We start from the raw sequence: 24404 nt of genomic DNA, 5'->3' as shown, positions 1-24404 counted from the left end.
TGACCCTTACAGCTGGATTCACAATGACCTGACAACCAGCATGCAAACTGACAAAGCATATCACAAAAGCACGACCATAAAGCACAAGTTATTCTTACTGCCCTTCCCCCACCATGCATTTTACCCTTTGTGTTCCTTTATACTTACCATGCCCTCAAAGCCAACTCTGTAAAGGTTTTTAGCACCATTGTCCCAAAGAACATATGCTGCGCTATGTGGACTCGACGCGCTCCAATCTTGGATTTCAGTCACCTATTCAGTTGTGAAAATAAGAAACTGGTTTCTAGAGCAAAGACTCAGAAGTACAATTTGAACTTCAAAATTTACTCATCTCTTCAAAGTAATTAATGATATTGTAGTTTTACTAAACCTGATAAAATTTGTTCTGAAGCTGTTTTCTGCTTGATGCAGGTGTTCCCTGGGTGTGTTAAGACAGCAGTCTGACTGTATACTTTGTAGGCCTGTTTTTCTTTTGTATATTTGGAGGTTATCTAACTATACAACCAGAGAATAAAATCTGAACAGCTCTGATAAGTTCCTACCAGAAGCATCATTAACTAAGAGAAACAGGATGAAAACTATTCTAATTGCTTTAATATGTCTGGTTTAACTTGCATTAGCCTGGTGGCTATGCACTATGTTAAGAGACAGAGTTTTATTTCCAGAGCCAGTATGTTTAACAACAGTACAAAAGGAGAGTGAAAATGTCTTTCCTTGACATTTCTGAAATCAGGAGGCCATGCATCAAATTCTGAAAACATTTCCATTATTTAAAAAACAGAAAAAAAAGTCAGTTTACAGATTTTGCTTTCACTCTTACTTATATTTATTTAAACAATGTTTCTGCTAGCTACAACCTACCTTTCCACGTTTAAAAACATTTATATGCATTTATATATTTTTTCAGATGTACAGGTAAACAATCTCTCTAATACAAATTTAGTACACAAAGCAGACTGTGCAGGACAAGACACTTATTTTGCGAAGTTTCAGAGATTTCAATGTATTTTGACATGGGAAGGAGTAAATAATCAACATGAAAAAAGCTGCATTTAAATATCTCGTCTTAAAAGATTTAGACTTACTATTTCCTTTCAGTAAAATTCAAAATGAAATCTCCAAATGTCCTAAGGCTTCCATAAATGTCTAGGATATAAAATAAGCTAAATAAGAATATAAAATAGGCTAAATATCATGGTCAGGAACTTTTCACTCTCCTTTAAATGCTGTTTAAGTGTATTAAAAATAAATTCAACAAAAAACACCAGGTTGCCAAGATACAAGGGCATCCAATTCTCAAATTTGGTGATAAAAGTCATAGTGTACTTTACACTGTCTGTTTAAAGTTCATACGTATACCAAACCTTCATCAGTTCTCAAGGTAAATGGAAGTTGTAAAAGTAAAATATACAAATGTTATGATTAGTAACTTATCATTCCATACAATTTTCAATAAATACAAATATTTTTACTAAAGCACTGCATAAAAAGCACTCCAAGACTGTCCTAAGCCGGTAACATAATAGCCACACCCAACACTTGCAAAGCTTTTTGATTTTAAACTGGAGAAGTCCCTATAATCATTATGTGAAAAACAAAACCCTAGGGTGCCAGCACTGAAAACCAAGAGCAAGAGATACACAAATGTGCTGGCCCACAAGCAGTAAGATTACAGAATGCAGTGATGACTAGAAAGGGCTACTCTCGACAGCTCTGTTTTTATACCAGCTCTCTAGTAATGCTGAAATATGCTCAAGATCTTAATGTTGCTACAAATCTTAAAAAACAATGACAAAAAATTAAGAATTAAAAAAATTCTGTGCTGATATTGTAAAAAATGCAAATTAAAATGTAAAAGAGCTGGCTACAGTGTACACGTCCTCCTCCTCCTCCAAAATGCTTAAATATTACAAAAAAAGATTTAAAAGTGCCCAGACAACTAAAATACAAGCTCTCATGATTGTATTTTTGCTCTACAATTAAAAAGGCCACTGAGGCCATTACATGAGCAAAAAGAGGTGCAGTTTCTTATTTAAACCAGTTTTATTTTTACCTTTCCTCTACGCCCATTGCCACCATCTTGATCTTCCCATTGCCAGTCAACTCCTCGCACCACCCTGGCACCTGCAAAGATTCCTCTTGCTGTAATTTTCTTTGATTTACGTCGAGACTCCAACAATACCCTGAAGTTATTAAAAGAAGAACCCACAAATGTCAAAATAATAAAGGAAGTCCAAAACAAATCTTTGGGGATGGGAAGGAGAGCATCTTAAAACAAAAATAACCCACAACTGCAGATTTCTGTGCATGAATCACACAAGCAGTACACAAGATAAAACCCCACGAATTTCCAAAATCTGATTCATTGATTGTTTATGATTAGTTTTTAAAATTCTAACATTCTTTCTCCAGACTTCCTACTACCAGCATTCATCTTGTAAATGCTTGCATATAGATTTGTACTTATATTATTGAAATCATTAAAGTACGTGCAAAGCCATATAAACACATCTCTGTTTCTCTTAGATGTGCTCTAAGCCAATACTTCTGTCCCTCAACTGCTCTGTCACTTTTATTCAGAATTATGCTAAGAGCATCTCTTTTCCCTCCTCTCAGTTTTTCTACATTTTTTATAGCATCTCTTAACAAATTAAGTCAATACAGTAGTATCCATTTCTTCAGTCATATAATGTGTTTTTTTCAAAGCAAACCTCTTCTATTCCTTCTGACTTCAGCAGAACTGAAGTAGACAAGCCTAAACAGAATGGTTCATGATATTTTAACTAGAAATAATAATCTCAAAAGCCACCAATTTTCATGTAACAAGGCTTCTTGCTTCATACCAGGAACATGTCGCCAGACAAAAGAATTTTTCAGCTGACATTCGGAATGTTTCCTGACCACTTCAGGAAATTTCTCAGCATCCTGCTAACTTTTAACATCCAGCAGATGGCACACAAGGAAAGAGTTCAACTGTTACAATCAATGCAAAGAGCACATGAAAACACTGGCCATTTTTTTTCTAAGAAAAATAAAAGTTACCAAAAACACAAAGTAATCTCTATTAGAGAAGATTCTTAACTCACAAAACTGAGACAAAAACCTACATACATTACTTCATTATGCCACCCATACAATATCCCAGACCCAAAAATAAAACATAAGAGCTTATGTTTCCCTTCATCAAAACATTCTTACATGTCTCTTGCCATTTTTCCTGTGAGACATCCCTCAAATTCAACAGCACTGTTTTGCCCTTTTCTCCTCCCCAAAACAGTTAGCCTCCATCACTTGTTCCCAGCTAAGCTTGATCCAATAGAAACAGCTCCTTGGCAGAAGAAGCTGCTTTCTAGATAAGAGCTCAGTGAGAGTAAACAAAGAAAGGAAGAAAGTGACAAGATGCAAAAAATTTCCAGCAATATTTTACACAATGTACAATCTATCTTCAAAACTAAAACTTGTACCATATTCACCATAACCAATCTCTTAAAACTACAAAGGAAACCTCAGCCTAAGAAAGAAAAAAAAGTCTGGCAAGCATTCTCAGAAGCAAGAAGACTTCAAAAAAACAAATAAGTAGAAAACATATATATTTTGTCACCTATTCTCCTTTAACTAAATTAAGACAGCATCTCAAAGTCCAATTTGTAAGTCTTGTTCTGCATTCAACATTGCAACTGAGAGTAAGTTTATGATACCCATTTATTTGGTACCTAAAGCTACTGGTGTGAGCCTCCAAAAAACAACCAACAAAAAGTTCTTATGTTTTGATTAAGCCACTGACTTGGACATCTGAGCCACGGTTAAAACCTTTAAGCAAGCACTTGAGAATGTAAACACAGACCCTGTAAGACATAATTTGAGACCTCAGGCTCTGTGCTCCAGCCACTTCCCTTAACTGTACAAGAACTGATTAAAGCACACCACTCATTTACAGCATACTTGTAAATCTAACTTCTCCAAGAAGAAGATATAAATGTTGTCTTACACATGTCACATTCAAATGAGGACCATATCTAAAAAAAAAAAAAATATTTTGATGATTTAATGAAAGACCATTGAGGAAACATCACAGAGGTGACAGCACAGTGTGTAGCCTTTATACAGTTTTTTTCCATAGCTCTCCAAGTATTTAGCAGCAGGCAAATATCACTGTTGCCACTTAACTGGTACATAAATCATGACAAAGAGGGGCTTTGGACTGAGACAAGTTATTTAAAGTCAAGAACACCTATAAAAGGACACACTAAATGCAATTTTGTTCCGAGTTCTCCACTGAGAGATGATAATAGATGCTTAAGAACATGAAAACCAAGGCAAGAGCAGAACAACCCTTCATAGCATCTTTTCTCTGCTTCCTGTAGTGAGCAGTTTAAGCAGTTCAATTCCAAGTCCAGATCATCCTGTTTCCCATAACTTTCAAGGAGGGTATTTCCCCTCAGTCTGTCCACACCATTACTGAATCTAATTAAACCTTCACATTCATAATTCATTGACAAATCTTTTTGTGATTACGCATAGTATAAAGGTAATTGCCTTTGTTTTAAAGCTGCTATATGAGAACACAAAAAATAGGAAAGCCTCAAGCAAAACTGAATAATCATATCCTAACATTTTTCTGTACTCTGTTCTTCCTAAAATTTCCATGTTTTCCAAGATCCAAAGACTTATCCTAGCTATCTGTCTCCCAGAAACAGAATCTAACCTCAAGCCTCTTACTCTCTTACCTAATCCAAATTTCATTAACCAAATGTTCAATTTCAAAGTTAACCACAAATACCTGTTTCTACTTGATTTCACGAGGAAAAAGTTAGGTTTTACCTTTCACTTCCCGGTGTGGTAATTCTGTAAAAACGATGCCTCAAGTGATGCTTGTCCCCATGATAGCAAACTGTGCACAAGTCATAATTTGTGCATTCAGCACACTTCCATCGGATGCCAATGATGGGCTGCTGCCGACAAGTATCACACATAGTCCCATCATGTTTGATACCTGTGGAAGGAAAAGAAAAAAGAAAAAAACCTAAAAACTTTGCTGCATCACTACAGACTTCTGTTGCACATCATTATAATTTGACATTATATAGTAGAAATTTAACAATAAAGAAAGGCTGCTGCTTATATCCTATCAGCCTGAACCACTGAGGGGAAAAGATAGCGGACTTTGCCTCGTATCTCCAGTTGGCAGTCTGTTCCTGAAATATTCTATCTTAAAAAGCTGAGAAGGCTATGTCTGCTTCCTTCCATCTATACAAAGGAGAGAAAGAAAATGAGAAATCGTTTAACTACAAGTCAAAGGGTCAGAAATGGGTTTATCAAAGCACACAGGGAAATCTAGAATTTTATCTCTGGAGTACAGCTATCAACACACGTTTTATCACAAAGGCCACTGTGCTCAACTGTGTGTGACAGCCTAAAAATTACTGCTTTGACTTACACATTTTGTACACTGGAAAATTAAAGTGCTTGTCTCTCTTCTTTTTTATACAGGAAAAAAATTAAGCTCTCTTGGATAGATGCCATTAGCTTCATGAAAATCTGTTACCATTTTTGAAGCATTTTACTGTTATTCTGGTTTTGTTTCTAAAACGAATGTGCCAGAGACAGACCAGATGTAACCCACTAGCATGAGCTCTGCCAAGCCTTCCACAAAAACTGATCCCAAGTCTTTAGCCTTACAACTCTGCCAAGCTACAGCAGAGTGAAAATGATCAGTCATAGAGTTCCCATCCACCCATTCTAAATACAGGGAACAGCCACAAGTTTATTAAAAAAAAAAATCAAATTCTACTGTTTGGAAAAAATTGAGCAATAGAAGAGAGAAGCACTAGCATTCAGTCTGTAGAACTAGACAGAAATGAGCACTAAGAAGCTAGAGTAACACAGAATTTTCCCAATCACTTCCCCTTAAAAAAATCCCAGATCAATTTGAAACTAAGTGAGGAAAAAGAATGGATTTTGCCTCCTCCAGGAGGGATGCTTTCAGAAACAAATGCCAAATTCACTATAAAGCTATTAGTCACACCCAACAGCTGAGCCATCTGTAGCAAAGAAAAGTCAACAGTTGGAAAGGCAAAACTGAAGGAAATGCCTTCTTGTTTGATCATTTCACAGAAAAATGTAATAGCTGAGGTTGGAAGCCACATTTGGAAATTGTCTTTTCCAACAACTACTGCTCAAAGCAGGGTAAACTAGAGCTGGCTGCCCAGGACCATATCCATTCAAGGTTTTGAGCACCACCAAGAACATACTCCACAACAGAGCATATGCAACCATCCCTAGAAAACAACTGTTTCCTCTGTTTCAGTGGAAATTCCTGTATTTCAATTTGTGCCCATTGTCTCTTGCCTTGTCATGTGGCATCACTGCAAAGAGCCTGGCTCCATCCTCTTTACAACATTCATCAGGCATTTATATACACTCTTAAGATCTCCCTGAGCCTCCTCTTCTCCAGACTAAGCACCACCAGATCCCTCATTCTCATCCTGTACCAGACACCCTTAAGATTCTTTGCGGCACACTTGCAGCCCTTCACTTGAATCTCAGTATGACCACACCCCTCTTGCTCTGGAGATTGTACTGAAGCATTTTACTGTTCTTCTGGTTTCCAAGCTGAAGTCCTCAAGAGTGGATGCACTAAAAGCACTGAGATATCTTGTTCTTGTTCGTGTTTTTGTCACCTTGTTTAAAAAGGCTAACTAGTTACAGTGCTTGCGGTTGAGAGGTAGTATTTGTTTTGGTGTTATTTCTAACTGATTGCTAAATTTGTATTTCACACAGAAACAGAAGTTACACATCTCTTGATGATATTCTTTTTTAATGCCTGCTGAACTTTTGGGAAGGCATTTGGCCAAGAAATACATTTCTTCTGGATGTGAAGGAACTAAGGAATTGGGTGCTGTAGGATTCTTCCACTTGACCAAACAGCAGGAAGAAACAGCAAAAGAGCAGTATAATTAGGAATCATGTGATACAGAATAGGCCATCTCACTGTAAACTTAAATAAAAACTAAATACTTCTTGACAGTGAGGCAAAAGCAGCTATGCAAAACTCAGCAAAATTTGCTTAGGAAAGATCAAGAAAAAAAAAATCGTACAAAGATATTTGACTCAAGTCATTTTACTGACCACAGTGTCTGGGACTTAAAAAAAGAACAGTGCAAGTCTGTACTTGAAGTATCTGATCTAAAGGGATGTTTCTGTATCTCACAGATCCCTAAACACCATCCTGATAGATATGGCCTTTCTTCATCCATTCCCCGACACATGATTCCAGCAGCAACACCCACTTCAGCACATGCCTCACCTGACCACACTGCTCCATTCTTTCCATTATGTGAGCAAATGGTTTTTGCAGAGCTGGGATGCAAACTGCATGAAGAAACACACCAGGCTGGAAAACAGCCAGGAGGAAAAATATTCAGCTGAACTGGTTTCCCAATCCCATTCTTTGAGGTGCTGCACAACACTACTGCCATGAGAAACAAAGAATTGCAGGGCAGGAGCAGGCAAGTAATCTTGCTACAGAATGTCTAACTACTGCACCAGAGATCTGGGGGCAGAAGCAGATTTGTATGCTTCTGGTGACAGTGGACTAAGACACCTTGAACTTCATCTGCTAAAAACAGGATAAAACAAGGCGCTACTACCGATTACATAATGTGATACTAAACTCTTACTCATGGTCATAATACACACAAAATTATTTAGATCAAAAATACGTGTTAAAGAAGATTGAAAGAATTTAAGTTCAACTAGATATTATAGGTACACCAAGGGTAGTAGGTTAACCTTGCCTGGCTGTCAGGTGTCCGCCCAACCAGTCTCTCACTCTACCTCCTCAACAGGACCAAGAGTGAAAACAAAATGAAACAGCTTAGGTCAAGCTAAAAGTGAAATTATTTACCAATCACCATCATAGGCGAAAGAGATTTGACTTGGAGAAAATTTATAGCTAATTAAAAAAAAAAGAGGATGGTGAGGAAAACAAAAACTAAAACACCTTCTCCCCATACTTCACCGTCTTTGCAGAGACAACTGCATTCCTTCGTTCCAAATGCATCTATCTCCCTACTTCTTCCCAAGGTATATTAAAACTACAGAATCTTTTGGTTGGAAAAGGCCCTGAAGACCATCGAGTCCAGTCATTAACTTAACACCACCAAGATCACCACAAACCACATCCCTAAGCACCATGCCTACACATCTTCTAAATACTTGCAGGGATGGTTATTCAACCACTCCTCTGGGCAGCCTGCTCCAGCGCCTGACAACCCTTTTGGTGCAGATGGGGAACAGAGGTCACTCCATAGCAGCTCCTCACACTTTTCCCCAGCCCCATCATGGGTCCTCTCCACAAGCTTTATTCCTTCAGGAAAACACTCTTTGAGCATGGGCTCCCCCATGCGCTGCAGTGAGGGTCCCCGCTCCACTGTGGCCCTCCCTGGGTGGCATGAGGACAACCTGCATCACTGAGGTGTCCATCTGCTGGCTCACCATGCACACACCAAAACTCAGCACTGAGTTGGCACTGAGTGGCACTACAGACACTCAGGGGGAAGAAAGGACACATTATGTCCACAGTTTCACACTAGCTTGGTTCTACCCCAGTAGACTGAAGGCTCATCAGTCCTGAGATAATTTCAATTTACTTTTACCAAAAAGCAAAGCAGTTTATGCACTCCCAAACCATCCATGACGTAAATCAAAGCATAGTACATAAGTCATAAGAACAACCAGGAGACTGCACCAAGTGTAGGCTCTGGAGCCAAACTAAAATCCTGACCCAAAAGCAAAATCTGCCACATAAACTCTTCCCCTCTTCAAGGCTGTTTAAGAAAGCTTGAGAAACACAAATGTTACAAAGTTTGTATTAGGAAAGAAAGCCTTCATTAAACTACTAGAATGAATTGAAGTGCCATAAAAACTTCAAAGTTCAAACAGCAGCCTACAGCTGACCAGCTGTTCACCAAGAGCACTTTAGCTCTCTAAACCGAGATCATGAAAAAAATTAACCTTCTAAATATTCTTCAAGATTTTCTATTTCAAAATGAAACATGTTTTGTGTCATATAACTTTAAAAACCAAAACAAACTAGGTAATTAGAATGGTACTTTCACTATGCCTAGTTACTTTCAAATAACTGTCATTTCCTTATGTCCCTTCACCTTTAGTACACCATAAAATCCAATATTCCTGATGTCCACTTGTCATTAATGCTTTCTACTATTTGAAATTAATATTAGTTTTCTACCTTAATGCCATACCTTAATTTCACTTTTCTCATCTCTTCCCAAATCCTCCCTGGATTACCTAGTCCACCATTCCTCTGTCATCACTCATTTATACATCAATTTCACAGCTCTTCACAAGTTTTTGAAACCCATGCTCACTCTTAGAGCTGCCAAAGGAAATAAAAGCAGTGTTGCTCAAATTGCTCTTTGAATTTGTTACAAATAGGTTTTTTGTACTGAAGATAATTAGATGGCAATATACAGCTGTCCAATAAAAGGATTTTAACAGTGAAATCAGATGTATAAGGGGTATCCACATTCACTCACTGTTAAACAGAAGAAACCAGTAGAGATTTCACTTCTCAGACGAAACAAAATCTGGTTTCCAATGGAGTCATTACTCTCCACAGAACTGTAATGAACTAAAGTCCCTTCATACCATAATGACAATACCAGCATCAAGTAAGGGATACCATAAACAACTTAAAAAATTATTTATATACACTCCAATTTAAAAAGCAGTAACAATGTTTTGTTCTTCCTATTCCTTCACCCCAGACCATTTTTACATTAGGGCCAGACTTCAGGGAAATTGAAAACAAAAAATTCTTAGCGATAACCAGTTAGATTCTGAAAAACTGCATGAAAACTCCAATGAGTGTTCCCACAAAAATAACTCCTCTACTAAATACACCATCTGGAAGTAGCCAGCTGACCAATTATTATTACAGATACAAAACGCCAGACTTGCTAAAGCATGTGTCCTATCTGGTAAGGGAATCACAAGATACACAGGAAGGGAGAGGATTACCGTGTAGGAGACATGGGGGAAGGGCAGGGAGAACAAAGAACACGTTTATTTAAAAAAACAGGTCTCCCAAGTACCACTACTCAGGAAGCTGTTCATTTTTTTAATTTGTGAAGATATTTCTTCACAAATATCCTGTAGATATTTACAAGTAGGCTCTAAAAAAATCTTGACTAAGACAACTTGCTGTAAATTACATTAGATGTTCTAAAAGCAAGAACAAATAAACAAACACACAGGATAAATCATGGGTGCTCTGTCTTCTAAAATGCTTTGACATTTTTGACTTAATGATCAATTATGCTCCTTTTCAGGTATAAAAACCTATTAATACAACACAGAAAGCGACTCATCTCCTGCAGATAACACCCAGATTTTCAGTATTACCAGAATACAGCACATTATGCTTTCCACACTGCACTGATGCATGCTCCAGCTGGGGGATAATTCTGTATCAAGGTTTCCATTTCCTGACTCCAGCCCCTCTGCCAACTCCCCTTATTCAAACACAACTTGGTAAATTCTTTCAGCAGGAAAATAATATTGTTACTTTGAACCAACTGTATAAAAAAAGGAAATTAATGACAAATGAATTCTGCTCTATAGAAAGCAAATCTTCAGAAGGAGAACAAACAGAAAAAGTTTCTGTATTGCTCATGGCTATTATGTGAACATAGGCAGATGTGCTCTCTACAAACATGGTACTTGTCTGGCCTTTAGCTCAGGCAAAAGGCTGCCTTCCTCTCTAAATAAAAGTTTGGATTTTTAACTTTCTTGCTTCTCTTCAGCAACTCAGAAAACAACTCCTGTTTCTTTTCCAGAACACTGTCAAAAAAGGAGGACACTCAAGACTCATAGATCCTGGCAAAAGTCTACTTCATAGAAAAAACAGGAATTATCTGCAAGTAACTGAACAAGCACACTGCACTACTGATGTATCGCATCTGACCACTTTCTCCATTGAGGAGCCAGCTATGCAGGATCTACCTGAAGTGTTACTTCCATGTGAAATTTTGATTCTTTTTAAATCCTTGGTTTACCAATCCCTCTCAAGTGCTCTGTCGCACTTAAAGCAATGTGGGCAATGTAAATATGACCACACCAAAGGGCAGCTAACACAGCTAGCCTGGTAGACATAACCGAAACAACCCCAAACTTTGTATCACAAGTCCCTCACGACCCAGATGACTACATCTGGAGCAAAGAGTTTATAAGACATTCTTCACGTAAATGAGTTTTTATTTTAAGAAGACCATCCTAGAATCTTAATAGCACTAAGGCTATTAAAGTTTTCTAAGATGTTAACATAGTGTCACAATGCTGGTAGTAGCCTACAACCACTGAAAGACAAGAACAGTTTCTCTTTTAAGTCTATGAAGCATAGTTCTGGCATATATAAGCACAAACATTAATCAAACTCAACTTGTCTTTTTTTTTTTAATAGAATGACCTTCAAACATTACTTTTATAACACTCTAAGTTCCTGATGCACCCCTACTGTTCTTGGCTGCACAGGCCTCAAACTTAAAGCAGCAATTCCAGCTGCAAGCACCACTTCTAAGAACTTACCATCAAGACTAGTTTTGAATACATAATAGAAAGAACTCCCAGCAATAACAGATTTTTATTTTTACTATTTTACTTTTATATTTATTTTCCCTATAAACTTACATTGTAATTGTAAATTCATGAACCAGAGAATTTTTTTTCATTTTAAACTATAAGAGCCATGACACACACTCCACTAAGTATCATCAAACAAAAAGCCACCCCATCCTTTATAACATTTCCTTGCCCAACATCATCATTAATACTACCACAAGAAATTCCTGTTAACTAATCCCACTTATATTAATGTCCCTAGAGAAGTATCAAACTATATCATCCAAAGTCAGTCACTTACTCTAAACAATGGACAGTCACCACCACGGAGAAAAAACAAATCATTACCAAAAGGTGAAGAAGGACAGTGACTTAGACAAGACTACAAAGTGAATCAGCAGTAAACAGAGGACTTCAGTCCAAACTGACAGCACCTTAACTCTATTAACTTTGCCCTTTTGTTACAACTACTTTACAGAATTCTACTCTTCCTATCTCCAGGGAATAAAGCCCTCAAAAGTAACTCCCTCTTGCAAAAAGCAACCCTGGGTACCTACACACAACAGTTCCATGAAGATGAGGATGATGTTCACCATCATCCTCATGACAATAGCTAAGCCTGACAATAGCAATGTGTGTGACACAATATACACAGTTTTATCTGAAACAGAACTTAGAATTCTAATACAAAATATAAACAGAAATTAAAATCAGAAGGAATAAAGCAAAAAATGGAAATAAAAACATGACAGTTTTAAAACTGAATATTAAGTCTAGGCTTCCAGATAGTTAAGAGGACACCATCTGCTTGCAAATATGTCAGGCAGGGCTAGAACAATGAGCATTCGAGGCTCATATGCAACATTTATGCATATGCTTCAGTTCTAAGCAGAAGCAGTCCCACTGGTTTCTACAGGACATCAAACAAAGGTAAAAGTTCCTAAGCATAAACATCCGCAAGACAAGGACTGACAACTTGAAAGACTCCTCTTTCTTGTTTTAAAGTCCATTGCAAAAGGATTTTCAAAAAAACCGTCATCATCATGCCAGCAGAGAGGAAGATACCCAGTCACTGAAAAATTAAATTCATCTCAAAGGGTAACCATGCAATATTTGGGGTTCTTTCCTTAGCAAGGTTTTTTGTAATCAGTTAGAATGAATTCCATGATTGTGTCTCCTCAAAAGTCTTTTAGCTTTAAGTACTGCTATAATTCTCCTTGCTGTAACACTACACGTAGCTGGCACAAAGATGGTCTCTCCATCACGTTCTAAATGAAAGACATATTACAAAAGAGTACAGCTCAAGTGCCTCAATAAATCAGTGCAAACACCTCATTACTGAGGCCCTGACCGGCCCAAAAGTCACCTCACAATATTTCTGATAAAACTTAACAATATCTACATCTTTCTGCGTGAGCTTTCACTGTAAAAACAGGTGCTAAAATGAACATTTCCCTGCAGTGTTTGCAACACTAACACTGCCGCATAATGTCAGTGCAGATCAAATTCCATTGTCCAAAATGACAGGATTTAAAGCGGCTAAGTCATTAAAAGAATCAACTCATGCACTTCTTTTCCTCCCAGTACCTTTACTATTTTACAGCAGCTCTGGCAATACAGATAAAAGGCAACGTGCAGATTACAGGCACAAATCCACAGTACTTCAACCACTTAGTGTAACCTTTACAATTCTGCAATTATCCCTATACTTGACTCAAGGATGACTGCCAGTATTTTACAAAACTGCTCCGAAATAGAAATTCAAGAAGTGAGGATCGGGGCGTGAAAGCAAACCCAAACCTTGATGTATCATCCTCTCTCCACCTCCTCCCCAGCCCAACAGGAGCCTGCTGTCTGTGGCAGATCACTTTGGCTTTGTTTCCAATTTAGCAGTGCCGGGACAACTTCTGTCCCCGCGGCCCCGCGCTGTAGATTGTCCCAAGTTTCCGTGTACACACACACACACACACAGACACACGGACGCGCACAGACAGACACCCACGCCCGGGGAGGGGGAGGGTGCAGACTCCCCCCGCCCAAACCCAAGGCAAAGGCGAACCTCTAAAAGGGGAAGAAGGAAGGGCGCAATCCGCTCCCCAGGACGGGACCCCGAGCACCCCGGGCGCTGCCCCCCGACCCAGCGCCCTGGGGGCGGAGGTGCCTCCGTTCCCCCCCGCTCACCGGTGGGCGCGCTGTCCAGGATGCGGAGGTCGTAGGCCCCGGAGCAGCGGTAGTTGGCGGCGGTGCCGTTGTCCCACACCACGACCACCTCCTCGGGGCTCTCGAAGCTGCGCACGGTGCCCACATGGCCCTCGCCGCCATCCTGCTTCCCCCACTTCCAGTCCGGGCCGCGGACCACCCGGGCCCCGACTCCTTCCACCATCACCCGGTTGTTCCGCGAGCTGCTCATCCCGGCGGCGGAGCCCTGGGGCGGATGGAAGGGGCGCGCAGCCCGCAGGCGGCGGAGGGGGACCCCGATGGGGGCGGCTACCTCGGGCGCCGGGCGGGAATCTCCGTCCGGCTCTTCTCCTTGCTTGCTTGCTCGCTTCTTGCTCGCTCGCTCCCCTCCTCCCTTCCTTCCTCGCTCCCTACGCGCCCATTCCCCGGCCCCAGCGGCGTCCCCCGCCCGCTCCCACCGCCGGCCCCGCTCCCGCCGCTACATCCGGGACCTGCGGCCGCGACGGCGCCGGCTCCAGGGAGACCGGCGCGCCCGCCCCCGCCCCGCCGTGCTGCGCATGCGCGGGCGCGGCGGCGGCGGGCGCGTCGCTCGGGCGCCCCCTGCGGAGCCGCGGCGGGCACTGCCGCGCTGGCCCTGCCCCGGTCCGGCCCCGGGGCTGTGCCCGAGGGAAGGGCCGGGAGCCGAGGAGCCAACCGGGGCTGCTCATCCCTGCCGGGAGGGCTGCCGGAGGCTTTACCTGGTCCCCAGCCCGGCCATTCCTTCTGGAATCGCGGCGTCCTGCCGCCGAGGGCTGTGGCGCCGCCCCGCCCGGCCCTGAGGTGATGATGCAGTGGCTCAATCGGTCGCCTCCTTCTCCATCCTTCACCTCACAGGGTGCTCCTATCGCCTATGCTTCAGTGGCAGAGGGATTATCAATTCAATTGTATCAACTAAGTAATGAGCCATCTACCTTGGGTAAACCATAGAATTACTGAATGGTTTTGGATTGAAAAGGTCTTTGATGGTCATCTGGTTCCAACACTCCTGCCATGGGCAGGGACACCTTCCAACAGAGCTGGTTACTCAAATCCCCACCCAATGCAACCTTGAACACTTCCAGTGATGGGGCATTTTATGAATCTATAATTCTACTATTCTAAACTTGTGTACTGGTTTTCTCATTTTCGATTCACTTTTGTGTCCTCACATCCCAAACTGTGGATGCGAGGCTTGTGTACTACCGAGGTGAGGTTGGTGGGGCCATACTTTGGTACCCAGGAGCATTTTAAGCTGGTGTTAAGGTGCTCCAGTCTGCCAAGCGAGGAATCAGTACCTCCACCTGCCCTTCCCACCTCAGAGGATCCTTCACAGGGGATGTATCTGCTCAAACTCTGAGCCTATACCTGCAATGCAATTCTTTATAAACTACCCTCTTTTTTAACACTCTCATCACACTCAAGGATTTCCTTTAACGCCACACAACCTTGCTAATCTTTTATAGAATATAATTTTTCGCTTCAAAAATGGTCCTCGATTACTTTTGTCTCTCCTTTTTTATAATGTCACCTTTTTAAAAGCATCTAACCTAAAGGACAGACAAGTCTGAAACAGACAAAAGAAAACTGTTTCTTAGTCAACAGGGATATGGCTGAAAAAAGGCAGCCCAGCTACCTTGTGTTCAGGGTATTTTTACTGTTTCTGTGCTTTCTTCCCCCTCTGTGGTTATTAATACAGCTAGAAGAGTCTATGAGGTCATCTCCTGACTTCTTTTGTGCATTATTTTACAAAAGGTATAACACAGCAGAATAATAATATGAACATGTAACCACCAGGCCACCACATTCCTCACATAATTTATTCCTTCTTAAACTCTGCTAAGGCTAAAGAATGTTGCCTCAAACATGATGCTGTGTCCTGACAACAGGTAATCCCAAGCAGTGTCTGATTTCTGCTCCTGCAGTGGAAACCTTGAAGCCCAACAGATACCACACAGTTGCCAGGCAGTGTGGGTTTTATAGCAGATGCTTCTACTTGTACAAAAGCTACCCACAGCTTGTACTAGCTTATTACATTGGTACATGGCAGAATTTCCCAGAAATTCTGGAAGTTTCTTGATGTTTTAAGGGATCTAGCTGGGCTCTTGTGGGGAAAATTTGCTCATCTGCCTCATTCTACTTTTTCATGCTTTGATAGTTATGGACAAGTAAAAATTTCACACATGCCTAAGGATAACCCAGAGCATGTTTTTCTATTACTCTCTGGTACAGTTAGATAAAAAAGGCTTTTTGTAATCAGGAAAGGTATGCCAGAAATAATTAATAAAGTCTGAGATCAGAATTAGTTCTCCTGGAGAGAATCTGAGAAGTTCATCCCTTACATTAATTTTTCCACAAAGGCTATGTCCTAAATTACAGACCTTAAGAGAATCTGCTGCTGCTGCAGTTCAGCAGCAATGCATGTGGGTAGATATTATCCTGGAGCTTCTTCTCTCCCAATCATCCTTCTGACAGCTCATGCTCTATCACAATAACCCGTGCCTCTCCTCCTACTCACCTGCTTTTTCTATCAGATTATTTACTTGCAAAAACCAGAATCTCTAAGAATGCCTGGATCATTTCAGAGGTGTCTTAGACACACAAGGACATGGAACACGCACATGGAACCCAGTATCTATGGACTGAATGAGACTGCTCCCTCAATAGCTGACAGAGACTTCTTTACCAGCTCAAAATACAGAGCCTTGTACTACTTTTATTTGAGTGGTAGAAAATAAAGGCTGGATAGACTAGGTTGATGCATTCACACATGCCAATAAGTACATGACTAATTTTTGCACTCTAATCTCCTGTTATTTCTACTCCTATATGGCTACAAAGTTGTGAAAGGTGCAAAATTGTCATTGGCTACCACAATTGGTTTTCCAGAATCCCAAATATTTTATTGTATTATCTCTTTGAATCATACTTTATATTCCATATTCTGTGCATCTGTTTCACCAACTAGTAAAGAAAAAAAAGATATTTAGCTCTTAAATATTTTATTTTAATTAGCCTTCAAAATAAGAACTAAATACTGTTTTCAGGTGGAGATTTAAAAAGTTACAGCAGGGCACAGAAAAAGGATACAGCTTTGGGGAATGATTTTCAAGTTAAGTTGGACAGTTAGTGGTTCTATCTTGATATTTTTCTGGTATCAGTCACAAGAATATACAACAGCATTAGTGCTAGAATAATAAGCAAGAGAAGCTAATACTGAGTAAGGACCAGAAGACTATTGGAGACTCACAGAAAGGTGTAGATAGAAGAATCAGAATGTAATAGCAAGAGGAAGAAGAGAGCTTTGAGTTTTGAAAAGAAGCTGAACTAAGATAAGAAATAAAACAAGCAAAAGTATAAACAAGATAGAGATTCCATAGGAAGTTGGATCCAATTAACATATTGTGACAAGAAAAGTGACAGGCACCACATTTTCAGATGTGTGTCAGCATTTTCTTTAGAAACTGGGAAACTAGCTACCATAACACCTTAAGGAAAGAACTCATATTCATTTTTCAGCTGAAAAAAACCCTTGCAGGCTTAAGGCCTTTTGTGAGGCAGAAGGAGTTAGCTCCTTAATTGGCTGGTTGTACACAGAATAAATGCACACAGATTTGTAGTTGTCTCTAACAAGTCTCTGGTCCCTGAATAGAACTGTTTTCTTCTGATGTATACTGAGAACTTTCATATCTCCTGAACTTGCATTTGCTCCTTATTGCACAGAACAGCTATTTTACAGAAAAGAAGATAAAGGAGAAGAAAAGAGAAAGAGAAGGAAAGAGAAAGAGGAAGAGGGAGGAGAGGAGAGGAGAGGAGAGGAGAGGAGAGGAGAGGAGAGGAGAGGAGAGGAGAGGAGAGGAGAGGAGAGGAGAGGAGAGGAGAGGAGAGGAGAGGAGAGGAGAGGAGAGGAGAGGAGAGGAGAGGAGAGGAGAGGAGAGGAGAGGAGAGGAGAGGAGAGGAGAGGAGAGGAGAGGAGAGGAGAGGAGAGGAGAGGAGAGGAGAGGAGAGGAGAGGAGAGGAGAGGAGAGGAGAGGAGAGGAGAGGAGAGGAGAGGAGAGGAGAGGAGAGGAGAGGAGAGGAGAATTGAGCCCTGAGGAGCACTGCTGCTGACCAGTAACTAGCCAGATGTGACCTCATTCACCACAACCACATGAGCCCTATCCCTCAGCCAGTTCTTCACCCAGTGCATTGTGGACCAGCTCTTCCCATGTTTGGATAACTTGTCAAAAATGATGATGTGAAGGACAATATCAAAAGCCTTACTAAAATCCAGAAAAACTGCATTCACTATCTTCCCTTCAGCCAATAGATGTGTGACTGTATCATAACCAAATTGGTTAAACAGGACTGTCCCTTGTGAATCCATGTGCTCACACTGCAGGCAATTTAATCTATCAGTCCTCAGACTGTGGGGGAAAATGCTATCTAAACCATCAGTACTAGATCTGGCAGATAATTTATTTCTTTGCTTTTCAAGTCTACAAAATTACACTCATAACCCTCCTCCAACCTAGGACCAGTAGAAGAATGGGACTATGGGTTTTTTTCTACTATTCAGACTGGCAGAGCAGTAATGCCTTAAGCTGCTGCATCATGAGCAAGCAAGGCTTGTCTGTGAAAGGCTTATTTACAGTGTTGCTGGCCCTGTGAGACAGTGCTTGCTGTGAACACCTCAGGTAGTCATGGCAGAGCAGTTGAATCAGAAGCTGGAGGAAGGGAATCCACAGTGCTGTAGGCAAAGTCTCTCTAATTGCAAGGACTCATTCATATTCATCCAGTGCAAGAGTTTGGATGTGCAATATGAACTAGTGAACAAGTTCTCTTCTGGCTACCCAAAATTATGTATATTGCTGAGTCAGTCCTCCAGCTGGTGGTTATGGTCTTCCTCACCACTTTCTGCCATATTGGAGCAATCCAGTAAGGGGCCAAGAGAGAAGATCTCTGGTTTGTGCAGAATTCAGTGCTGTGCGTACCCTGTAGCCTCCTTGGTTTTGTTGGAAAGCAAACACTTTTGTAAGAGTGACTTTCTGTAAGAGCAGCTGCCACCTTTCTGAATGATAGGGCAACTCTCAAGACAACTCTCACAGAGTCACAGGAAATAGGACTTTGGAGAACATCCAGTGCATGCTCCTGCCCATCAAAGCCATAGAGAAAGCTGCTTGTCCAAACTCTGCCTGGCTGCCTTTCAGATCTGCAAAATGTCATGCTCCAGCAGGAAATTCTAATATAAGTATTTGCCTGGATTGAAGAGAGGCTTTGATTAAGGTTTTTGTGGACTGTCTTGTTTCATTTCATGAACTTGCAGTGTAGTATCTGGAACACATAATGGAAACAGACCACAGAAAGGAAACTGTGTTATCTGGAACACAGAAAGGGGACTGTGCCTTTTGCAGGAAAGAATTCTATAGGAAAGTCTTGCTTTTATACATTTGAGAAGAAAAAAAATCTCAACTTCTTGGAAAGATATTTTTTAACTTGTAGAGTTGCAAGGTTTTGTTTACTATCTTGCACAAATCCTGAGTTCTTAGAATTTGTCATATGAAGGATATATATATAAGTAGCTGCCTAGGAATTGAGAAAGAACATCTAGTTTGGATACAATGAGCAGATTGCAGTTTTCTTTATAAATTACTGAGGTGGAGTTTATTACTCTATACTGATCTGAGTCAAAAAATTCTGCTTCCTTAGTTCAAGACTCTATTTTAGAATAAGCATGTTTTTTATTCCTCCTCCTGAAAATTGACAGCATTCTAGATTTTAATTTTCTGGTTTTGCCCAAAAGGGATTTTTCACCACAGTTCTTTCCTGTGGACTAAAGTACTAGGAAAAAAATGAGGGAAAAGGAAGCAACTGTCTTGCTTTTATTGAAGTTATCTATTCTTTGTGTAACTAACTCGAGTAACTGAGGAAGACAGACAGAAATATTGGCAAATGAGATAAAAAATACTGTCTTACTGAAAAAAAAAAAAAAGATTGCCCCAAATGTTTTTTTGTTTGTTTGTTTGTGGGTTTTTTGTTTGTTTGTTTGGGGTTTTTTTTGTAATGAAAAGTATGTAGCCCCACTCCACAGAAACTTCTGGTCTGATAAACATGACACTTCTTTAAGTGCAAATTTAAGTGCAAATGTACACAATGTATATTTTCTGGAATCCGAAGTACCAGTTAGGAACTGCAGGGCATATCCTGTTTTTTCGTGGTTTAGCGTTAAAAACAACCCTGATTCCGCAGCCTCTGCTGCCATCGCGTGGCCGTGAACCATCTCTCATTAGTGCTAAAACTCGCCCGTCGTCTGCACTTGTCGCGCTCTTATTTCCTCTCCTTTATTTACCAGTATCGTTACCCCGGCACAATCCAATTTTCTTCCTCAATTTTCAGAAATGTCATGAATAATTGGCATTGCTTTTTTCCCCTAGTTTCTGCAGATTAAAATATTTTTAATGTCAGGCAGTGAGCAAGTTGTCATGCACCAGAGCAAATTGCTTCGGTGGGTTTGTTTTTCACTATGCTAGTGGCATCCTCTGTGAAACTGTTAATTAGAACAGATGTATTAATCCACAATGTCTATGACACTGGATTTTTTTTTCTAATGAGTTTTATGTCCTTTTCTAGAAAAGAAAAACAGCTTAGCAGAGAACAGAATAAAAAGACATAATTTCATTTTTCTGCTGTGAAACAGAAGCACTCTTATGGAGATCTGATAAACAAGCAAGTTTGGGGGTTTTGTTGTTGGGGTTTGATTTTGCTTTGTTTTGGTTTTTGTTTTTCTTTTTTAATGTAGCTAAAAGCGTCAACATGTTGAAAAACAGTGGTTTAGGATAACAATAATAATGAGCATCCTGGAATCTTCTTTCTTGGTTAAGGTTTTAAGTTTTACTGTGCTGAACTCTTTTGAGTGGAGAGAAAACCAGAAACCTGTGAAGTTAATCCTGAAGTTTTAAATAGTCAAAACCAAAATAAAATAACTAAAAATTATGTAGCAATCTAGGGCATACATACTACAATACCATGTACTGATGTCTACACAGCTATACAAATTCTCCTACTTTAGCACACCTTAAAGGATTCAAAAACATATACTTACCTGATATTTCCAAGGGTTTAGCCAAATATTGTTGTTTAATTTATAGATGATTTTTAAATTAGGTGATGCATTGCAAGGAGGGATTAATTTCTTCCTGGTATTACATTTCCTGATTGCAAAGATTGTAAAGAAAGTACTTACTTGAAATTCTAAGATGTAATCAGAACCAGCTAGGTCATATTTTTAGACTGATAGGAAAATAAACCATCTCCACAAGTCATCAAGATATTTTAAGGATGTTCCTACTTTATGTGCATGATAATTTTTGTTGCAATCAATGGGGCCAATCATGAGTGTCCTGTGTCAAGTACAGGGTATCTTGTACTACAAAGGCATTCAATATGCACCAAGTAATGCCTGAAAGATGACTTCAGTACCAAAAAATACCTCTCTTTAATTTTAACAATCCTCCAAAATAGTAGCAAACATTGAGCAACTCAAGAAGAATCTAAATTTTCTATGTTTTGTCATAAGAAAATTGTTCCAGTCACAACATTATGTAATCCTAAATTCTAAGAAGTAATGTTTGCAGTACACTGTGACAGACTTGTTGAAATCTGTATTTATCTAAAACATGGCTAGAAATTTTTAAAAATTAAAAATTACACTTGTATACAATTCTTAGAAATAATCTTCACTCTTAACAAGCTAAAGAAAATCTAAGAAATTGCCCAAAGGAAGAAGATTCATTGAGCTTATTTTTGACTCCACTAAATTCAGCTGGTGCCATAGTGCTGATGTACATAGAAAAAGAGTTTACCAAATGTATAAGGAAGTTACTTCATTTTGGAGGGAGGTGTTACATGATTATAAAGCATTCTAAGATATTTTGGTCTTTTGTGTGAAATGCAACTATTTATCCTTTTATTATAATCACTTCTTCGAAGTGATGATGAAGGAATGAAAACAGGTAAATAAAACTGAGAAGGTTTTACTGCAATAAATCTTCCTTGAAGACAGGAAGAAATTTAACGTGGATTCAACATCCAGTTCTACTGTGCTCTTTCAAAAATTCTGTAAGTTCTGTAGCAGCTTCTGTTAATATTTTTAATGAAAAAATTGATAGGACAAACGTCCTCAATATACTTGCTCACTTTCAATGGTCCTCTATTAACCCTGACTTTGTATTTAGCAGTTTGCCAGCTGTAGTCAAAGGCAGGGAGCTGGGTTCATGCAAATCAGATCCTGCAAGTGTCATCCCAAGGGAGACAAATATTGAGCGGTCTTCCCGTTGCAGCAGCTGTTGTTTACTTTCAGTCACCCAAACAGAAAGTAAAACAATACATGCTATGCCTGATGAATTGAAATATATTTAATAATACATTTATTATTGAGGAAAACATAGTTAAGGGAAGAAGATAAATTATAACAGAATCATAGAATGGTCTGGGTTGGAAGGGACCATAAATATCATCTAGTTCCAACGCCCCTGCCATAGGCTGGGACACCTTCTACTAGACCAGGTTGCTCAAAGCCTCACCCACCCTGGCCTTGAATACCTCCAGAGAGGGCACATCCTAAACTTCTCTGAAATCTCTGAATCTTCCCTCATCCAGTTTAAAGCCATTCTCCCTTGTCCTACCACTACAAGCCCTTGTAAAAAGTTCTTCTCCAGCTCTGTTGTAGCCCTCCATTAAGTACTCAAAGGCTGCTTTAGTGTCCCCAGGGCCTTCTCTTCTGCAGGATGAACAACTCCTGTTCTCTCAGTCTGTCTTTAAAGGTCCTCCACGTCTCTGATCATTTTTGTGGCCCTCCAACAGGTTCACATCTTCCCTGTGCTGAGGACTCCAGAGCTGGATGCAACACTCCAGGTGGGTTCTCACAAGGAAAAATTAGAGGGGGAGAATCACCTCCCTTCCCTACTGGCTACACTCTTTTGATACTGTCCAGGATGCTGTTGGCCTTCTGGGCTGCAAACAATTGCCAGGTCAAGTTGAGTTTCTCATCCACCAACATGTCCCAAAAAGTTCTTTTTGAATCCTTTGTTCCTTCCAATTTTACCATCATGGAGGGCTGAGAAATACTCCTTGATGGAGCGAAGAAAAGAACCATGGAGGAAAAATACATGGATGGGAATATGAAGATAATAGTAAAAGTAGCAAAGCTTAAGAAAGGGACACAGAAGCAGCCCTTTCTAATGCCACAATCATTGATTTTTTCATGAGCACCGAGAGTACAAACACAAACACAGCCTAGCTTTTTCCATTTGAAATTTGAAGAGCCTCCAACACAGAGCATTTTCACTGACTTCATTCATATTTTAAGGAAAGACAAATAAATAATATGCATGAGGAAGTCTTGAGAAATGCTGAATCGAATTTTTCAAATGCACTTTTTTTCTCCCATTCCCTTGCTGATAATAAATATCACCAACACTGGATGCCTTTTCCTTAATGGAAAAAAAATATTTTCAGATGTTTTATGCATGGACTTTGCACTTTTTAAGTATCCCAAGATAGTTTATGCTGACACAAAGGTATTTATCCCATTTTGTTAGATGAATACTAAAGTTAAACAAACATTAAAAGAATATAATCAAACAGAACCTTGAATTTAGAGCTCTGAGGTTAAAAGTCACAAAGTCACTTTGCCCCTCCTCAGAGGTATTGCACTGAAATCCATTCCAGAGAACTGCAGTGGGGTCAACTTGCAACTGTCCATTGGAATGTCAGTAAGAACATAATGATTCTGCCCCAAACCCCAGATGATCATAGAACCATCTCCCTAAACAAAAGATAACATAAACATAGTGCAGACTTGTAGTGATAAAAGCAAATCAGACTGTGACTCTTCAATTGCTTCTGTCAATTATTATCTATTGCTTAAGCAAGATAAATTGGGAGACAACATGAAAGAACAGTCCTGTGCCCTTTCATTTCTGCTTAATCTATAATCCATTAGTACTGGGTTGAGGCAATCATTTTATGAAGCACTTGGAAAGAAGAGAGCATATTTCAAACAGGAACTCTCTCTGGGAATGCGGGCTCTCCTCTGAAAAAGAAAAATGCAGTAAGTGTTCAAAACGCTGTAGGGACCACCTCGTTTTTGCACACATGCACAATTTGCAATAACTCAATCACTTGGAAATAGTTGTAGTATGAGCATAATACAGCCTTTTCTTTATCAGCTCTGCAAAATGTATTGTAGGCCAAAGTACAACCTTTTAAAGACTTAGAAAGCCCAACACCAGAACTGGAGGATCTGAATGGAATTGCTTGAAGCAGAAGGAAGTTATTAACATTTCTGCTGTTGTCAATGCAGCAACAAGTTTACACAGTAAAAAACCCAAACCCCTTAGCCCTTCTCAGTACATGTCATTTGTTTCAGTTTGCCAGCAGCATGTCACATGTGCCTGATCTTGTTGATATTCCCATGAGTAACCAACACAGGGTAGGTGGAAGTCCAAGAACAGATAAACGTCATCAACCTTTGTGTCCGGATGTTTTTTCAGACATTCAATCTCTCTTGGTTGTTGATCAAATCATTA

The 24404-nt window shown here is 39.9% G+C and overlaps 1 protein-coding gene across 3 annotated transcripts in view; it reads right to left on the bottom strand.

Moving 5' to 3' along the window:
* MIB1 (MIB E3 ubiquitin protein ligase 1) overlaps positions 1 to 14200 on the bottom strand; it is a 76969-nt gene extending 62769 nt beyond the window's left edge. For all 3 annotated transcript variants that reach the window (XM_058818265.1, XM_058818273.1, XM_058818282.1), the window contains exons 1-4: positions 13825 to 14200; positions 4822 to 4993; positions 2054 to 2183; positions 148 to 252 (exon numbers count right to left, since the gene is read on the bottom strand). In XM_058818265.1, coding sequence (XP_058674248.1) covers positions 148 to 252; positions 2054 to 2183; positions 4822 to 4993; positions 13825 to 14053 — 636 coding nt within the window. In that variant the 5' untranslated portion in view covers positions 14054 to 14200. The remainder of the gene's footprint in view (positions 1 to 147; positions 253 to 2053; positions 2184 to 4821; positions 4994 to 13824) is intronic.
* Between the last annotated feature and the right edge of the window lie 10204 nt (positions 14201 to 24404).

Source organism: Ammospiza caudacuta, chromosome 1 (genome assembly GCF_027887145.1).
Source record: "Ammospiza caudacuta isolate bAmmCau1 chromosome 1, bAmmCau1.pri, whole genome shotgun sequence".
Lineage (NCBI taxonomy): Eukaryota > Metazoa > Chordata > Aves > Passeriformes > Passerellidae > Ammospiza > Ammospiza caudacuta.
This window is presented reverse-complemented; position numbering and strand designations above follow the sequence as displayed.